Source organism: Silurus aristotelis, assembly GCF_946808225.1.
Source record: "Silurus aristotelis genome assembly, chromosome: 5".
Classification (NCBI taxonomy): Eukaryota; Metazoa; Chordata; class Actinopteri; order Siluriformes; family Siluridae; genus Silurus; species Silurus aristotelis.
In genome coordinates, this window is record NC_139578.1 from 21,601,594 (window position 1) to 21,621,717 (window position 20,124).

The following is a 20,124-nucleotide window of genomic DNA, read 5'->3' on the forward strand; positions in this document are numbered from 1 at the left end:
AATATTTTTGGTGCACTAATGGATTATGTCAGTTTTGTGGTTTTAGGCAAAGATTGACAGAAGTGCTATAGTTCCCCACAGCCCCAAAAGCTAATTCTTGGATTATTCTATCTTTAAAACTATATACTGAAAAAGCATAACAGTGGTCTGTTACATTGTTATAGCAATGTGTCAGAGAGGGAGTGGGAAGATGGCTGTGTTGCAGAGCTACATGGTCTGTGTCATAAGACCCAGAGCCAAAGTTTGAGCAGCCAACAGATTCTGAGGCACTGCCCAGAACCTGAACAAGTTGCAGGAACAGGAAAAACAATCACATACTGCACATGTTTAACATAAAACACACACATGGTCTCACTTCTGTAAAAACCTTGTGACTGGTTATATACAAGAACACAGAACCAGACAGGACACCGCAGATAGAAGTGTGTGTTGCTATGAAACTTGTCTCTGAAGTGAAATGACTTCATATTCAGACTAATGTGGTTACTGCAATAGTCAACATGAGAGTGCACACCATGAAAATCCCACTCCCATCCGTCAATCGCCAAACATGACTTTCCCACAGGATGCCGAAGATAGAGAAAAAGCAAAAAAAAGAAAGAGAGAGAGAGAGAGAGAGAGAGAGAGAGAGAGAGAGAGAGAGAGAGAGAGAGAGAGAGAGAGAGAGAGAGAGGGAAGTGAACCTGTTGCGTAACTGTTTCTTTTCATTTCAGCTGACAAATTGATTCCTTTTGTGCATGCTCTCACATCTTTTGACTAGACTGGGCATCAGGAGAAGGCAAAATCCAAAAATCACAAAATAGAATAATTGGGAGAGTCTAATGTTGCACAGCATTTTGTTCTTCAGACATTCCTGTGCACATGATGCCTCAGTTCAGCTTGACTGGGTTTCTCTTGGCAGCTGGAACTTTGCCACAACAACCAAACTCCCAGCTACGAGAGCTTCAGAGGTGTAAAAATGATTTAAATTATTAAAAAAAACGTTCTATGGTGCACCAGAGGGGACTCAGGCACATGTCCAAGGCAGGAAGTTGTTCATAGTTTCTTCTTCTATTTCACCTGAATTTATCTTTCCCATTTCAATGATTTCTCTCACTCTATTCAGCTCTTGCCTAATGTTCCTCTCTCACCCTCACTCTACCATTCCCACTGTCTCTCCAAATTAGCCTTTCTTTCTTTTTTACTCTCATTCAATCAACTCAGAGTTTTCTTTTCTCCATCTCATTATATGTTAAAGGAACACTAACCTTAAGCCTCAAAACTCTATTCTATTGCTTGTTTAGAGTTAGTTGTTTAGGGAGTGATGACATGCAGAAACATACAGAGCAACAGTTAACGGTCAAATCTGCAGGATTTGTAGAACTTGAAATGAATAATACAACTTCAGTATTTATTATAAAGAGGCATTAACAGTATATCGAATCTTTGCAGTGTAGTGAACAGTAAATCGTGCTGAATTATTTTCCTCATTTTATACACAGGAATACAAGAATGATTTTTGGACTACTAGAAACTCACACACACACACACACACACACACACACACACACACACACACACACACACACACACACACACACACACACACACACACACACACACACACACACACACACACACAATACAAACAACCACCAGACACAAAACCAGACGAAAATTATGGTAACACGTCTGCATTACATCCAGGCATCCTGTCACATTCATCTTTAAGCCTTTTACTACATGTTATTAATTTCAAGGCTACACTCTCTTTAAGCTTGAATGGACTAAGACTATATGAGCTTTGCCGTAATGATTATATTATTATAATATAATAATTATAAAATATCTAAATTTCATCCCTAAACAGTGTTAAAGGCTTGTACTAGTTATGGCACATGAAACATGAATAACACATACTCATGCCCATGATCTCACAATCTTCTCTGCATGTAAACTATACATGGTTTGTTGGCATGATTTGTCTCCATTTGTCCTCTTGATGAGAAGACTCACTGCAAAACAATACAAAGTTCTTTTGACTGATCAACTTTATCCAAAAAGGAAACATTTTTATCCTGGTGGATATTTCAAGATGGCTATATACCTAACAACAAAGTATGGAGGCTCATTGAAAGCATTGATGAGAATGAAAATGATATTTATACGATATGACCTTTATAATCACCAGTCAGTGCCTACTGAAGATTTTGGTAGAGTGTGTTAGACAGAGGTCTCCAAAATCCTTATTAAAAGAATAACTGAATAAACATCTTAGTAAATAATGCTTTTCATTGTCTCACGACAAATCCAACAATTCATAGAAAATCTACCAAGATGTTATGTCTTGTTCTTCCTTCTCCATGGCAACAAGTTTAATTTAGTTTCAATATCAGATGCCTTGAGTTCTGCAAGGATACCCGTTATCAAAAAAAAAATTTTTTTACGATATGAAGAAATTCATAGTATGGTAACATTAAAGATTTCAATACCAGGGTATTTCACAGGATTGCATAAAATTACAAAAAGACTGCTGCTGCAAAAGAATTGAATTTTTCACATTGCCAAAATATTTTTTAAAAGATAAAAAAATTTTATGAAAATGCTCATGAAAACTATCAATAGGATATATAAATTCTTCTCTCTCAGGGAAAAATAGAGGATTTTTTTTTACTATGTTATCTGTACCGTTATATTATAAAATTTATTGAATTATTCCCAATAATTAGCATTTTTATTATAAAAAATAAAACACCAGAAGCCCATTATACTCCTAATAGCATCTTCATTGCCAGTCAAGAAGTTAAATGCAAATATCTCTAATATAGAATGTGTTTTATAACAATGGTTAAACCTTTTACACATCTTAACAAGATTGATATTAATCTATCAGGCTGATTTAGGAAAAAATGCTCTGCTCAAAGCTGAGGATTTCATCCTGAAGATCTTTGTTTTGCTTGTGAGACATTTAGTTGTGCACTTGGGAGTCATGCACCAAACATGCATTAATCCCTATTTAAATCTCAGCCTCATATTTTCTATCCTTCCCTACATGGTTGTGATTTGAACAAGGAATGAACAGCATTCTTAAAAACGTAGAGTTGATTTCACAGCAGTGTTTTTTTGGGTATATTGCATGTTAAAGCTAAGTATAACATGAAGGGATAACTGGCTGAATTTAAGCTGCTCCTTCACCCCATGTCCTCATCAAATGCTGACACACAGTCCCCAGTGGGACATGAACTCTAGTTACCAAGCTCTAAAGAAACAACTGTCCCTGCCAAATAATCTGCTGCCTTTTACGATCTGATTCAAGATCTTGAACTTGTCAAAGCAAAGGGAATTATAGAACAATTAGGCCACAATCCTAAGCAAATACAGGTGGGTTATATTTGAACAGATCTAGTCTAGGAATAGTCATCATTCTTCTTTTCACTAGAGAAGCTCCTGGAGATACACTGAACTTAAATCATGGTGATGAAACACATGGCCAGATGTGTGAGATTAAGGAGAAGAAAAAAAAGTTGCTTTCTCTGCTAAGAGAAAAGGAAAAAGTAGACAGAGGAAATATTCTGCTCTTCTTCAGCTTAGCAACACAAAGTAGTGTAGGAGGCATTATAGAGACTGTGTGCCAAAACTGTGGAGCAGAAAATGAAAAAGAAGAATAAGCACATGATTGATTTGACAGATAAACCTGATAAAGATGAATACGCTCCATGGAACAACCCGTGCAAATTGTTTGCTGTTGATTATAATCTGACAAACGTCCATTCAGCAGGACTACTGGATAGCTGTCCAGTGACCTCGGTGGCCACACAGATTTGTCTTGTTCATCTGAGTGAATCTCGTGCTTGTACTAAACTCCACGGCTATTCTAGGTCTAAATCTTTTGTGGACCCATAATGCAGCCTTGTGGCATTTCACTCTCTCGGCCTGGAGATTTAGTTACAATGGAAATCCCACTGGAGCTAATACATGTAAACAGTACCGCTCTTCATTTTTATTAACACGACTCTGCAACTGGCTTTACCAGTTTGATAGGGTGCCATTCATTCTGCCACAAACTTTATATTTAAGAAAGAAGAAAGCAAGGTTCAGAAGTAAAGCGGAGATGTAAGAGGAAAGAGGAAATCATGGGTCCAGAATTTATTTAATATTGTCATAAACAGGAAAAAGGACACAATTATAAGTTATGATGTCGTAACAAGGGGTTGATTGTGTGGAAAATACTTTAAGGTTCAGCTATTAGGGGTGCCTGACCGAGTCAATAGATTCAATTTCGTGACTATATCACGAAATACCGTGAGACTGGGTTGGACTGTAAAAGGTTTGAGAAGCCTTCAGTGAGACAGGAAAAGGAAAAAAAAAAACACTCTAAAACTCTAATGCGCTGATGAATACAAATCTGAGGCAATAAAAACACGTACCCACCACCACTGCACTCGTTTACGAGTTCCCTTTTTTCAAGAGCTGTAGCAAAACTCTGTAACAGAGCAACTTCACGGAGTAAGTAGACTTCTTATATGAGCGCAGCAGAATATCACGCAACAGGCTCATTCTGTAAACAACCATCTCCAGGCATCCCGAAATCCCTGGAAGTCACGCGTTTTACCCAATCATACATTCCAACAAAGTGAAGATGTAGAATATCCCTCAACACAAAACTCGGTTTAGTGGTGTAACAAGTGACCCAGCAGAGCTTGGACTGGAAGTAGAAGAGCGCATCTTACTTTTCATAGGAGGCTTGCTGGCTGCCAGCGCCGAGACGTGTCTCTGCAAGCTGATAACTTTGTTCTCCAAGGTTCCCGAGCGATGGCAAATGGAGGCGATCTCTCCTTCGAGTTCCTCCAGGATGCTGACAGATTGCCTGCACAAATCGGAGAGCTGTCTGATGATGGAGCACAGGCTAAAGCCGCACACGTCCGCCAAGTCGGTGAACGGCGCTCCGGCGCTCCTCAGCGCGCTTTTGCACACGTCCTTGGGCGCAGTGATGCGCTTGCAAAACGGCATCTTCACGTGCTGTTGAGTTTCTCCAACTGCTGCAGTGTGCTGGATTTGAGATCAGGGCGCGTTGCGCTGAACTCGGCTGGTTCGCGCGTACAGTGATACAGGAGGCATGTTGTTTGCGCTACAGCTGATTGTCCACTGCGCGGAGCTCTGTTCAGCCTGCATGAGTCCTGAGAGGGAGGACTCAAAGTCAAAAGTCAGCGGATTTACAGGAGGATGCAGTCCAGTCTCAGGTACATGTCCAGGTACAAGAGCTGCGGCGAGAAAACGCATACACCCAAACTCAATTTTGCATGTCAGATTTCTGACCTCTAGTGTCTACACTGGTTGGAGTTCACACTTGGAAAACCTGGAACTGCTGTGTAATTTGACACAATATTTAATAGTCTAGTGTGGATGCAGACATACACTGAAACAGTCCTGGGCTGCAGGCTGCTTCTCCATTCCCAGCTGAACTTGACCGACTTTTGCGCGCTGGCTTTGCGCATGCGCGAATTCACACGTCTTTCTACATCATCCACATATTGAGGCTTAAAATGAAACACCCATTTTTCCTGATTGTAAGCCAGATATGCAGCTACAGAAGTTGATTAAACACCTGATTAAAAGAGGAACTCAATGAATAAGGATTGTCAAGAAGAACAGAAATGGTCAAGGACGAAGAACCTGCTGCTTTGGCGTTATATTAGAGGGTCCTATACTATTGCTGGTTCAGAAAAATAAATCCATTGGTGCTAAAAAATTTATCAGGTGTCCACATCTGCAGTCTCACTCACACTCGAACAATTCTTCCCCAAGTGCAGATAAATTTGGTTGCATTTTGCAACACATAACTCTTGTGAAATGTAAAAGAAAAAAAGAGGAAGATTGGCAACTTTAAGTTTTAACAGCTGCACTCCAAGACCGTAAATTCCAACAATGGAAAAAATGCACCCAGGTTCAGTAGTGGGAAAAAAAAACCTTCAATCCTTACACTTCTTCCTCCAGTCCAGATGTTGGCCCCTCCCAAAGCTCACATCTGCAGCATGTGTGCACCCCCACCCAAAACCATAACTTGGCTCACCTACATGTTTTGTTAATCTATTCTTCCATTTCCAAGAACTGAAGGCTGCATAACGAGTTAAGTTATACAGAACTGAAGTAGTAGTAGTAGAGCAGGTAAATGAGTAGTATGTAATCCATATCCACTCAATTCATCAAACAGGTTTCCATCCATGCATGACTTTATGGAAGTCTGTCACACAGAAACATGTGAGGGAACTGTGTCTGGCTGCTAGGGTAACATGACTGTCTCCATTGTTCCAGGTCCCCCACCCTATTACACACAGGCCAAACTCACACAGGCAGAAATACCCCTAGAGGACCTAGAGATTGACCCCCTTCTCTCCCCCATACTTGAAAATGTTTTTCCTCTCATCTGGTTGGTCCAGCCTTTTTATTTTTTATCTTCACTCTGGGTTTTTGTGCATATATCGGCCAAATGTTATTCTAAAACCATACAGCTCTTGTGTAATCAGATCAAAGTGCTGTGTTTTGTTTTGCGCAAGGGCGAGACGTGAGTGGTGCAGGAGCAGTGCTGGAGTCTGGCAAGCTTCACGTTTCATTTTCAAAGGGCACTAGTGCACAAAAAAGCACTAGTGCCCTTTGACAAAAAAAAGACCACAGACCTGCTGCAAAAATGCACGTCAGGTCCATTAGAAATTCAGCTCATAATAATTGTACTTACATCAATAACAAAAGAACACATCCCAAGAATGTAAATGTTAAGCACAAAAGATTGTAGAGTAATAGAATGATAAATCTTACTAAATCCACCTAGAAGAAGGATATATATGAAACTCAAGGACATAAGACACTGTGTAGGTGTGTGTCTTATTCTGGATATGAGCCCCAGCAGTGTTGGAGTGGGATGAGCTAAGCCATGCTGCAGCGCTGCAGACCATCAGGCCAAAGGCTGCAGGACAACAGGCTGAAACCCAGCAGGACCCATATGGCCTGGAAAAAAGCCACAGCAAAGTGGAACACACACATTCACATGCAAGCACTGAATCCTCCTGTGACGTAGCACCCCACGACTCGTTAACTCGGTACATACTGGGCCTTGTTTAAAGCATAGTATTAAATCTCCATGGTGTTAAACTGAACTTAATGTGCATCATTCTGATCTTATACACACTCAGATTAGGACTGACTCAAATGTGGGTTTATGTAATTACACAGGTGCAGCTCAATAAATTAGAATATCATTAAAAAGTTGATTTATTGTAGTAATTCAATACAAAAAGTGAAACTCGTATAGATTCATCACACACAGACTGATATATTTTAAGTGTTTATTTCTTTTAATTTTGATGATTATGGCTGACAGCTAATGAAAATCCAAAATTCAGAATCTCAGAAAATTTGAATATTGTGAAAAAGTTCAATATTGGAGACTCGTGTTGTCACACTCTATTCAGTTTATTAAATCTTAACATCCACAAAGGTTTCCTGAGTCTTTAAATGGCGTCTCAGTCTGATTCAGGCTACACAATCATGGGGAAGACTGCGGACTTGATAGTTGTCCAGAAGACGATCATTGACACAAAACACAAAAGGTTATCGCTAAAGAAGCTGCTGTTCACTGAGTGCTGTATCCAAGCACATTAATGGAAAGTTAAATGGAAGGAAAAAATGTGGTAGAAAAAGATGAAATGAAGCACATTCATAAATTTGGTGGAGATTCAAAAAAGAGTAGACTGCAGCTGGAGTCAGTGCTTCAAGAGCCACCACACAGAGACGTACCCATGGGCTACAACTGACACGTTCCTTGTGTAAAGCCACTCCTGAACCAGAGACAATGTCAGAGGTCTTACCTGGGCAAAGGACAAAAAGGACTGGACTGTTGCTCAGTGGGCCAAAGTCGTCTTTTCAGATGAAAGGAAATAAAGTCTGTTTTATAAAGACCAAGGTCAGTACTGCCATCTACCAGAAAGTTTTAGAGCACTTCATCCTTCCCTCTGCTGACCAGCTTTATAGAGATTATTCTATTTTCCAGCAGGATATGGCACCTGCCCACACTGCCAAAAGCAACAAAAGTTGGTTAAATGACCATGGTGTTGGTGTGCTTGACTGGTCAGCAAACTCACCAGACCTGAAACCCATAGAGAACCTACCAGGTATTGTCCAGAGAAAAACAAAAAAAAATGCATATCAGCTGAAGGCCACGGTCAAAGAAAACTGGAGCTTCCATACCACCTCAGCAGTACCACAGACAGATCACCTCCATGCCACGCTGAATTGAGGCATTAAATAAAGTCAAAGGAGCCCCTACCAAGTATTGAGTACATATACAGTAAATTAACATACTTTTCAGAAGGCCAACAATTCACTTAAAATATATATTTATATTGGTCTTATGAAGCATTCACATGTTTTGAGATTGTGAATTGGTGGTTTGTTCATTTGAAGCCGAAATCAAAGATTAAAAAAACACACTGGAAATATCAGTGTGTGATGAATCTATATAATATACGAGTTTCACTTTTTGTATTGAATTATTAAAATCAACTTTCTAATATTTTTATTTATTTCAGATGCACCTGTATATAACATCAGTCTCTCTTCTGTGTGACTATAAAGCTCTAATTGAGCGTCACCCTTAAAACAGTCTCATTTTTACATCACCTTTCGTCACTCCCTAGCTCCTTGATGTAAGAAAATAAAAATAATTGAATTAAGGATCAACCCTACTCATCCTCAACCACTTATCTGTGAGTGACTAAACCAGGTGATAAGACCAGCACATATGAGCTATTCTTAAGCTAAAGCTGAATTTAATTTATTGCTTCACAGCTTTTTAAGGGCTGCAGCTCTTCTGAACACCATTTCCATTTCTCCACAATTTTGGTGACCAATAATCATATTGTACATTGATGTATTTTAAATTTAACATTGTATTTCCAAGACCTCTTGAAGTGTACGGGTGTTTATAACACTGCTCGAACCCCAGACCTTCCGATCGGCAACCCAGCGCCTTAACCACTCCCCTATATATATTTTCATATTCTGCATTCCATAGCCAAGCTAAATGCTGCATAAAAAGGTAATACAGTTGCTATCAACATAGTCACTAAAATCAACAAACTGAATAATTCAATTTTGCACCATAATTGTTGTAAATATTTTTTATTTGAAACCAGGGTTTGGGAATGCCAGTCCTGAGTGGACTTAGCTGCTGCTCTGCTTGGCAGCCAGTCTCTTGTCTCTCTCTTCAGCAATGGTCAGACGGATACCCTTTCCACGAGGAATGGACACCCATGCCTTGTTACCCTGGTTAAATGAACAACCAGACAAAAGATTAAAAAACCTGCTATAAGCAGCAAGAGTTTACAGACTTTACAATGCTGTAGATACTAAATATAGTGTGTGTGTACAATGCAACAGAAACCAAACTCATTCCAAAGATTCTTCAGTCAAATAAGCATGTTTTATTCAATATACAAGTTGCCCAGAATACCTATGGATTATAAATAAACTTTGACTTGTTTAAATTTTTATAGAAAAAAGCTCACATTTATGGTAAGTTTAAAAATCTGAGTAAAAAAAAACATGCAGAAAAGAACACGAGACCAGTGGGAAATCCACCAGCCAACAATAAAATGTTTTACAGGGTCATGTTTTACTATCTGAAATCCTAACTGAGGCAACATTATACAAGAGAAAATCTAAGCAATACAATAGGAATGACTACAGAACATTGAGCAGCTACTAGCAAAAGACTTGTCCATTTCTTACTCACCTTGCCAATGACAAAGATGTTGGAAAGCCTGGTGGCAAAGCTGTTGCCCGTGCTGTCCTTCACGTGAACCACATCAAAGGAGCCAGGGTGCCTCTCTCGGTTGGTGATGACACCAATACGACCCAAGTTAGCACCGCCTGTCACCATGCACAGGTTACCTACGCACAGTACAAGAGACAGCAGCAATGTTACTCACCGAATATTTCTAACATTGACTACAGTGTAATTTACTAATTGCTATATCAGTAATTATTTACTTTAGTACACTAGAATAGTAATTAATAAGGAATTAATAATAGCAGTACTGACCAGTGTCAAACTTGATGAAGTCTGTGATTTTGCCAGTCTCCAGGTCAATGCGGACCGTGTCATTGGCCTTGATCATGGGATCAGGGTAGCGGATGGTGCGGGCATCGTGGGTCACTAGGTGGGGGATTCCCTTAGTGCCAACAAGGAGCTTCCTCACCTTGCACAGCTTGTACTAAAAACACAGGTGGATAAATTTTTTTTTTAAATGCAACATCATACAAAGATTCTATAAAAGTTGTAAAGAAGATGAACAGAGACACCTAAGGTTCAGATAAAAACAGCCAAGCTGCTTGTTCCCGCTGTGGCATCTTTTAAAGACCTTTAACCCTCAACTGCATAGCTGTACCCAGTCCAACTATTCATATGAACAAAAAGTAAACTACTACTTTCGGCTGCACCCATTAAGCGTCGCCACAGCGGATCGTCAGTCTCCATACTGCCTCCATACTTACATCTGCCTCTTTCAAACCAACTACCTGCATGTTTTCCTTCATTTGTCTTGAGCAAAAAATAAACAAAGCAAAAAAAAAAAAAAAAAAACCTGGGAAGTTTCAGGTCCAAACCAAAAATGTGATTTTTTACTAAAAACCTAAACACCTCCAACACTTGGTAGACTAAATGCTGCAAAGGAAAACAAGGTTGTGTTTACAAAGAACCGCAAATGTCTAATGTTACACAAAAACATGTTACACACCCTTTTAAATTTCCACAACATTAAGACTGCTCACCTTGGCCTCCTCGTTGGTGATACGGTGGACGGTGAAACGGCCTTTCACATCATAGATCAAGCGGAAGTTCTCTCCAGTCTTCTCAATGCTGATCACATCTGCAACACAGGACACAATACTGTAACACTGTTCAGAAACAGCTGTTCATACAACCTACTCCAAATCACCCGCATCAAAATTTCCAGGCCTTATAGTGCAACAACCTGCTGGTCTTTTCACAAAGCTTGGCATCATGCTCTATCGGGTTTTAACAAAGAATCAGATCAGATTTAATATCCTCTTGGCAATTCGATCTGAACTCCCACAGGGTGAATGACGATGGCTCCATTAAAACACTCCAACATGTGCCAGGCTTGGAGGAAGGACATCTAACAGCTCATCCATCTGTTATACTGTGCTATCAAAATTCAGCCGTTACACACAAACTACTCATTTCACTATGCCATCCACACAATACTGTTTTAACTCTAAACTTATACCAGGTATAGTTCAGAGTTCATCCATATCTATGAATACATTAGAAGAGCCACTGTGCCCATCAGGTGAAAAACCTGAATGTACCCGGCAAATTCTTTTAGCAGTAACATTGAGAGGATAAGATTTCTGGGTATGTGCCATTAAGCAAAGCTTCTATCATCTCTTATAATGGATTCGCATGGGGCAAGTAACTAATATATAAATAGCAAATATGGTTGACTGTATTTACAGTGTATGTGAACACGGTACAAACTTACAACCCAACGTGCTCAAATGTACTTCTCTTACAAATATACTCAGTGAAATTTTTATTCTAGGTTTTGAGTGAGTGCAATCATTTTTTTGCTCTGTACTGCTGAAAATATCAATTGCACCATGTTCGTTTATTTGTATTGCAGCCTTTTTCCCTTCACTGTAATTTTTCAGAATGTCTTTGCTTTAGGATTTAAACACCAGAATCACTAAAAATGGAAAAACTAACTAAAGTAATAATAATAAACCTTTTTCTATAGAAAATTGCTCAAGCTTATCATCATGTCACTTCCAAAGGCCCTGTTAACATTAATAATGTTGCCCTGGATTACATACACCAGTAATTTTATAGACGATAGATGTCTTAAGATGAGTAAAATCTGAGAGACTCAAATTAAATTGCTCCACCTGCTCATGTAAATCCAGTCCAAACCTGAATCATTCTAATAACTCCAAGAACAAACCTGAAATCTAACATGTGCATGAAGTCATGTCAGATTCTGAATCTTGAAGCGATCTTCACTAGAACATGGTTAAGCCACCAGATTATCGACTGCACATTAAGATCGATCTGGTGCTATTCAGCTATCACTTCAACTCAGTGTTTACTCTCATGACCACCCCGACTTACCCATAAATCCAGCAGGGTAGGTGATATCGGTGCGGACCTTTCCATCGACCTTGATGAACCTCTGCATGCAGATCTTCTTGACCTCGTCTCCGGTCAGAGCGTACTTAAGCCGGTTCCTCAAAAAGATGATGAGGGGCAGGCACTCCCTCAGCTTGTGGGGACCGGTGGAGGGCCGAGGAGCCTAAAACAGACAAACCACATGGATGTGTTCACGTTTTTATCATGAAAACTGCCTTGTTCAATCACACACATCATTATTAATATATAATTATAGAGTCACGTGAAGAGGAAAGAAAACTCACAAACACTCCAGTAAGTTTGTCAAGCATCCAGTGCTTAGGCGCTGCAACGCGCTTCAGGTGCTTCTTCGGTCCTCGGGCCTAATGCAAAAAAACAAACAAAAAAACAATTTGTCTGTTTTAGTCCCTGATTTGGTTTTCATTGTTCATTCTTTGCTAACATGCTTAGCTTTCCTAACACTACTGAGCTAACCAGTTAGCGGCATACACCCGAATACACAAACCGGTCGAGGCCTTACTTACACAACATACTCACTTTAATTACAATATTCACAATTGTCGCATTTATTTTTACGTTTTCACAACTACTAAATCCGTTCAACGGTAAAATAGGAGCTATATTTCGAAACGCTGCCTCAAGGCGCCATGTAGAGTGAATGTGGCGGAGAACCGACACCAAACACTTTCAACATCTTTATTAGAAAAACACTCATCAAACTACAACCATTTACAGATTTATGTTGACATCATATGTGATATTATGATTATTTGAATGGTTTGGTTGATTAATACGATGTAAATTATCTGATGGTTGTGGATGAAAACTGAAGAGCGCCGAAAAAAGAAATCTGCTCACCATGTTGGAGTCTGCGGAAAAGGGCCACCAACTTCCGGGGAAAGAAAGATATGCCGCACTACGGCTAGTGAAGAGGGACAGATAGAGCGTAATGTGAGGACTCCGCGCGCGCGTCTGCCCTCTAGTGGCCGGGGTTTAAACACTAATTCTAATGGTGTTTACTACTAAAGTCTGCTTACAAGCAAACAAACAAACAAAAACAAAAAAAATAAAATAACTTTTATAATAAGAAATTTATTTTCAGCAGAATATAATTCGACAACACCTTTCACTTATTGACATAGGTCTTCCCTTAGGTTGTCTTAAGGAGTGGTGGTTCAGTGGTCAAGGAGTTACTGATCATATGGTTGGGGTTTCAAGACCCAATATCAATAAGCTACCACAGTTGGAATATTTAGCAAGGCCCTTAACCCTCTGTGCCCCAGAGGTGCTGTATCATGTCTGACCCTGCACTCTAACCCCAGCTTCACAACAATGGTGGGATATATGAAGAAAGAATTTCACTGTGCTGTAATATGACATGTAAGTCAAATATTTTTCTAATCTTAAGCAAGGCACTTAACCTTATCTGCACCAGCAACATTACCATTGCCGACCCTGCACCCCAATGCTGATCCTGACAAGCGGGACGTGTGAAAATGACAATATTTCTTTGGGATTATTATAGTACTTTAAAAAAGTTTGCTTTTTCTTCTCTAACAAGTATAACATACCATGTCAAATGATTCATAAAACTTATGTTACTGCATGTGCTATATGTAAATTATCTCCTGTCTCTTATTTCTGCTCCAACTTGTATGCACACACACACACACACACACACACACACACACACACACACACACACATGTGCGGTTAAGGAAAAAAAGGATATTTTGGAATTAGTTTTAAAATTGTATTTCTATAGATTAATACAATTTCTTGATGTAACAAACAGAACACACAAAAACAACTGTATTTAATAAAACTTAATGAAAGTACACCTGCTACCTTAATTCTGCAGATATGTTTGCTGCACTTTATTTTATATGGCACTCAATTGCAGTCAAACATTTCACCATAATATATCTTATTATAATAGTATTGTAATATTATTATTATTATAAACTACCACTATGAGGTTGCCTTTTAAGAGAAGGACATGTGTGATCCTGCCTTCAAATTGATCCAAATCAATGAATCAGATGGGACAGTCTTTATCTCCAGAGCACAAGCACTGAAAATAAACACTGCATGGAAATAAACACTTCCCAGACATAAACACTGGCTAGAAATAAATCCTTCCCAGTACTGGTTCTCACCAATTATGCCTTCTCTTGAATGAATCATAGGTGAAGTGTGTTGAAAGTATTGAAATATTTTACATTAATAACTGTTAAAAGGTCTAAATGTCTAGCTTGACTGACGTGTATCCTCTGTGAGAGTGTTAAAAATGAGTTTTGATATTTGTGACTTGACCCAGATAAATCAAGCTAGAGGTTTAACATGTACTAGGTTTTTGTTTTTGTTCAGATATCTCTTCTTCATGAATGATAATCTCATTCAGGAAATACCAGACAGTGGGACAGAACAGCTTTCTGTTTATGATAGTAGATAAAGTGAGTCAGTGACTTATCTGTGTATGATGGCCAGCATGTCCAACCTCTTTCCTCATAGCTACATGGTGTTAGTCTTCTGTGCTTTATGTGAATTTTTCACATGTTACACACTGTGTGGTCTTACATAGACTGTAGTGCATGTACCCTGCTTTATATGTACGCGTTTGGTAATGTTTACAGTGGATGACCCACTAATTAATGTTTGTTTGTATTTTTTTAGTATTTACAGGCACAAGAAAATCTTCACAACACCATTACAACACCAACAACACACTTCATGTCTAAGCCTAAAGAGAAGTCCAGGAAAATGGGCCAGTGTAAATGATTCAATGATTAAGTGCCTCAGAGTCAACCTCATGACTTTGAGCGAGACAGAGTCACATGAGTTCCATTCCACATTCATAAGCTTATAAATGGTCTCCCTGCTTATTAATGCTATCAAATATATTTGGGGAGTAAATCTTTAACGCCTTTAAGGTTAACTGATAAGTGCGTCATGAACATTCTGGACATGTTAAGATGTAGCTGGTTTCAAAATGATTGCTGTTCTATGAGTGATTGCAAAAAAAAAAATAATAATAATTTTGCGTGCTAATGTTTCTACCCAGTACTTGCTTTCACTACTCAAAGATTGAGTTTAATTGAATTTTTTTTTTTAATGAATCATGAACGTAGAAGATTCACTAATGTCCACTAGATGGCACTATATCGTTTAACCTAATATTAGTAAGCTGTTCAAATAGGAGTTAAACTGAATAAAAGGTTCTTAAATGATAATACCTTAATTCGTAGGAAATATGAGACAAGATTAGCATTTAAAAAAAAAAAGGGGCAGCACAGGTTTCTGCTTAGTTATTTTTTACACTTTGGCTTTTAGCAGTCTATCAAAACAGTTCAGCTCTTATCTGAACTTCCTTCAGGTGATATTGCATTGCAATCAACTTTGACATCTTTAGTTGTAAATGTAAAGATTTTAGACTTCATCATTGTATTTCTCCTAATGGAGATGATAGGTGTGAAGAATTACCAGTAATATTGTATATAAAACATGTTATAAAATCTGAAATCTTTACTTTTATTAAATGATTCACTAATTGTAGCTATTAGGCCATAAATAGCTAGAAGGGCATTTTAATTAATAATACGTTAGTGTGCATGTCTTATTTCACCGTATTCTGCTAAACCCTCCATTTCAGGTCCCATATCATTATTATCACCAAAAACAATAATAAAAATGAATACAAGGTTTGAATCCTGTACTTTTTTATTTATGTATATTTTGAAGAACAACATAACAGAGTACATATTTTAAATATTACAGTAATTACATCTTTTGTAGAAAAATACACAAGATGAAAGGAAAGTGCTATAAAAAAAAAAAAAACAACACAATCACCACATATGATTCATTCAGTTTTGTTAAACCAAAAATAATGAAGCAATCTTTTTATCAACACAAGTTTGCATTAATCAACACTAAAGAACATGACTTTATCTTTGAGTCTTTTAGATCTTTCTAAAAATTTCTATTCTTATGCAAGACAAATATTGATTAAACACGTACAAATATAGTGCTTTTGTAAGAGATCATATTCTAAACTATTTATTTTGCTTGAAATAATCTCATCAAATTCCGGCTGCTGATCACAACCCTTCTAGACATCGGTGAGACTATCAGTGGAGGAAATGGACACGTCCATCATTAATATATTTAACCATGGAAAACTGTCTGATAGATCAGGTTACCCCAGTGGAAAGGAGTCTTACGATGACATGCATTTTGGAAAAGACTAGCCCATGCTGGTTTTAGGATCACCTTCCATTGCAGAACAAAAACACCACCCGGCTGCTTGTATGGACAGAACCCACAGATGGCAGGTGGCAAAAGAAGAAGCAGCCAATCCATTAGAGAGCACATGAACATATCACCTTTCAGAAGAAATACATTGTGGATTCACATAATGTTTATTGAAATGTTGACTGTTGGTGGTGAAGTATACCAGTAAAAAAAAAAAAAAAAAAAAGACAGTCACAGATCGATCCAACAATGCTGATTCTTAAGTAGACTTGGGGGGGTGGGGGGGGATCATGTCTGATAACATGTTTAGCGGTCCAGTCCATGTGTGAAGCTAATGATTTAGCTCCATGTCTGGTGACTTGAGAGAAATTCTTGCACCACTTTGAAATTAGAGATTGAAAAGGATTATAACGAACAAGACCTCAATGTAAATAGAGTTACCAAGTTTTAGTCTCAAGAGAGCCTGTCTGTGGGGTTGTCCAAGTAGTCTTTTGATTGTGAGTGTATATACTCACTAATACCTGTGCAGCTTACATAGTCATTAAAGACAAACAATTCTTGTGAGCCATCCAACAGTGTCACAGGTGCAAAAAAAAATAGGCAGCCAAAAAGTGATTCGGGACTTTTAGGGGGTCAGCACCCAGCAGGTACATCTGATATGAAGTCAAACTCATTCTGGCCCAGCCACAGCTCTGGAAGTTCATTAGCCCTGTCCAAACCGAGCTCCACTACCAGAGACATCAAGACATCCTCGTCCACTGGATCAGAATCTATGATCCCAGACCCTTGAGCCATCCCTGGGCCAGAGATTTGCGCTGGACTCATCGAAGCACTGCCGAATCCTCTGTTGGATCCAGAAGAGACTGTAGTAGAGGCAGCCAGGCTTTGATAGTGACTGTTGAGTTTCTGCAGCTGCATGGAGGCTATGAGGTGCTGACTGGACTGCAGACAGAAGGGCTGGGACTTTGTGAGGCCTGGGGAGGGAGAGTGGAGATTAGGAGGGGGGTACTGGGGGCCTGTTTTGCCAGAGTTTGTGTAGTGCAGAAGGGACAGAGAGTCACGGTCTTTCATGCTTGAGCTGGAGAGCAGCAGTAATCTCATTACCTGGTGACACCTGTGACACAAAAAAGAAGTTGTGCAAATAGTGAACCAGTGCAGTGTCGTGCATGAGGATATGGCATTCCTAACACAAATTACCCCTTACTTTCAAAATAGAATCTTAGTGAACACTGATATTTAGATCAAATCTCCAACCAGAAATATAGCTCAATATCTCCAAAATGCATTTGCTAACCAACAAGAAGCCCCAGCTTGTCAATTGAGTAATTTTATTATAAATCATGCATAATCAACTAAATTATAAAGCACTTAGTCGACTCTGGTAATTACTATGCTGCACCTGTACAATCGTAATGGGCAGCAATTTATTGCTGTGAAAATGAGTATTGGGAAGAAATAACCCGAGCACACCAGAATTTATTAATTTTTTTTATGTTAAGCAGACTTTTAGTAAAGAAATTATTTCTGAACATTCTATTTATTAACATGCACAACCATTACTGTTTTCATAATCTTAAGGCAGTCATGATACTGTTCAGGCAAACCCTTTAATAGGGCTGATGAATCATTTCACTAATAATTCATCACATTACAGAACAGAATATGCAGTGCAACCATTTATGAGGCTATGAATGTGGTCATGTGATCCTGTATCACTTACAGTGTGAGAGTCATGAGGCTGACTTTGAGGCACTTAATCATTTAATCATTCACACTGCCCCTTTTCCCTGCATTCCTCTTTAGGCTCATGTTTAGTGGAAAGACATAATTGCAAAAGGCTGGCATGCAGCTGTAACAGGCCTCTAGCAAGGAGCACAAGCTCATCTCATCAGCCCTCCCTGACGCTGACAGCTGTAGGGCATTCAGCTCAGGATCTTCATGATAGGACTTTGTGTTCATTATTAATTGCCTGGAAGCAGTTACATACATGGTTAAGCCTACAACGTCATTAGCATTAACCAAACACACATCGGCGGGAGAATGTTTCAATCACTTGTCCATCAAAGTCCTGAACTATTGCATATACCATACATATATCTCTACTGAGAATTTCATATGTAAGATTAATTTACTTTAGAACAAATGTAGATTAACTATGACAAAAAGTGTGCAATATACGCAATACAAAAAGCATTTCATGAAGTCCTGTGTGCCAGGATAATTTCCCAAAGAAAACAATTCAAAGTGCCAGTAATGTCACAAGCAAGACATTGTTTTAAGAATGATTCTAAAGCCAAGTCTCTCTCTCTCTCTCTCTCTCTCTCTCTCTCTCTCTCTCTCTCTCTCGTATCAATAACCATAGAGATGGTTGGGATTAGCCAGTCATTAGTGGTGTCTCTTACACAACTAATTATGTTAAGTTAGTTAAAGTTTGCTTCATTTACCCAACTGATATGGATACTGGTATGGATTTTTGTCCAAGGAATTCTCCAGGTTAAAACACGAAATGAAAATGAATTAATAACCAACATCTTAAATTAATGATTGTGACTTCAAAACATTTTTTGAAATTACGTGTTACAGAAGTGAAACATTAAGCCTTTTCTTATCTCTTTAAACGCTATAAAACAAACAAACAAACAAACAAAAAATAAATACAAACAAAGGCAAATACAAAGAAATTCTCAAATATTCCTGCAAGTATTTGATTAAAAAAATCCAAACAAATATATACACAAGTAAAAAAACCAAAAAACAAAAACAAAAAAACCCATAAAAAGAATAAATAGATAGGAAAATAATCGATATAAAATAGATACATCTTAGAGCTTCCTCACACCTATATTTCTATTTGTGAAAATGTACCTTTGAAAAAGTCAGCAATGTCTCGTAGTGGGTTTCCTATCACACAGGGTCCAGGACTGGCCGCTGGTCATAAAATAACTGAAATATCTGCAGGATAAATAAACCAGCAAGAACAAAAAAGCATGTGTTAACAAGTCCCTGGGAAAGATGCAAAGCGCGGTGTATCATCTGCTGAAGACTGAAGACTTGTCTGTCTTCCCTCAGCACGATCACAGAGTCCAGCTCCTCAATCAAAGGCACTAAGCCTTAATACACACACACACACACACACACACACGCGCGCGCGCGCGCGCGCACGGATCGCGTTCAGTGGAGTCGACTCATTAACGCGGAGCGGATCATTGGGACGGGATTCAAACGCAATGAACAGTTTTCTAAGTTCAATTAAACATGTTTTTATAATGAAAATCATCAGCAGAACAGACTACTAGTTAAACATGTTAGAAAACTTGTTTGAGTCACAAGATATATAAAATCAAATGTGGGTCTGTCTTGATTCATGTTTAAATATTTCCATACAATAAATTAAAGAAGTGAGGGAAGCATTGATGTTGCTACACCTCTTATAAATGTTTTAGTCTTCTGAAATATAAATGCACCAACTGCAAAGGGCAAAATTGCTTCTATGCAGTCTATGCAGTCTATGCACACACACACACACACACACACACACACACACACACACACACACACACACACACACACACACACACACACACACACACACACACACATATATGATTATATATATATAATGATAGCCTACAATATAAATCATACGATGACAGAAAACACTACACAAATGCATAAAGTGGGACAAAGTA

General features: G+C 38.6%; 3 protein-coding genes across 5 annotated transcripts in view; all 3 read right to left on the reverse strand.

Annotated features, from left to right (window-relative positions):
• The window catches only part of nhsl2 (NHS-like 2), a 74,301-nt gene extending 68,461 nt beyond the window's left edge, over positions 1–5,840 (reverse strand). The window contains exons 1-2 of one of the 3 annotated variants that reach the window (XM_083540763.1): positions 5,395–5,829; positions 4,710–5,240 (exon numbers count right to left, since the gene is read on the reverse strand). In XM_083540763.1, coding sequence (XP_083396889.1) covers positions 4,710–4,989 — 280 coding nt within the window. In that variant the 5' untranslated portion in view covers positions 4,990–5,240; positions 5,395–5,829. Of the gene's footprint in view, positions 1–4,709 lie in introns of all 3 variants that reach the window. The other 2 variants (XM_083540764.1, XM_083540762.1) reach the window with 2 other exon arrangements.
• Positions 5,841–9,137: 3,297 nt separating this feature from the next.
• rps4x (ribosomal protein S4 X-linked) lies at positions 9,138–13,108 on the reverse strand. Its single transcript, XM_083540881.1, has 7 exons — positions 13,040–13,108; positions 12,466–12,543; positions 12,164–12,344; positions 10,804–10,901; positions 10,076–10,247; positions 9,767–9,924; positions 9,138–9,297 (listed from the first exon to the last, which is right to left on the reverse strand). The coding sequence occupies exons 1-7, from the start codon at positions 13,040–13,042 to the stop codon at positions 9,196–9,198; spliced, it is 792 nt and encodes a 263-aa protein (XP_083397007.1). The 5' UTR covers positions 13,043–13,108; the 3' UTR covers positions 9,138–9,195.
• Positions 13,109–15,883: 2,775 nt separating this feature from the next.
• On the reverse strand, positions 15,884–19,440 carry cited1 (Cbp/p300-interacting transactivator, with Glu/Asp-rich carboxy-terminal domain, 1). The gene is made up of 2 exons (XM_083543104.1): positions 19,301–19,440; positions 15,884–17,549 (listed from the first exon to the last, which is right to left on the reverse strand). Exon 2 carries the CDS (start codon positions 17,534–17,536, stop codon positions 17,069–17,071), a length of 468 nt encoding a protein of 155 aa, XP_083399230.1. The 5' UTR covers positions 17,537–17,549; positions 19,301–19,440; the 3' UTR covers positions 15,884–17,068.
• Between the last annotated feature and the right edge of the window lie 684 nt (positions 19,441–20,124).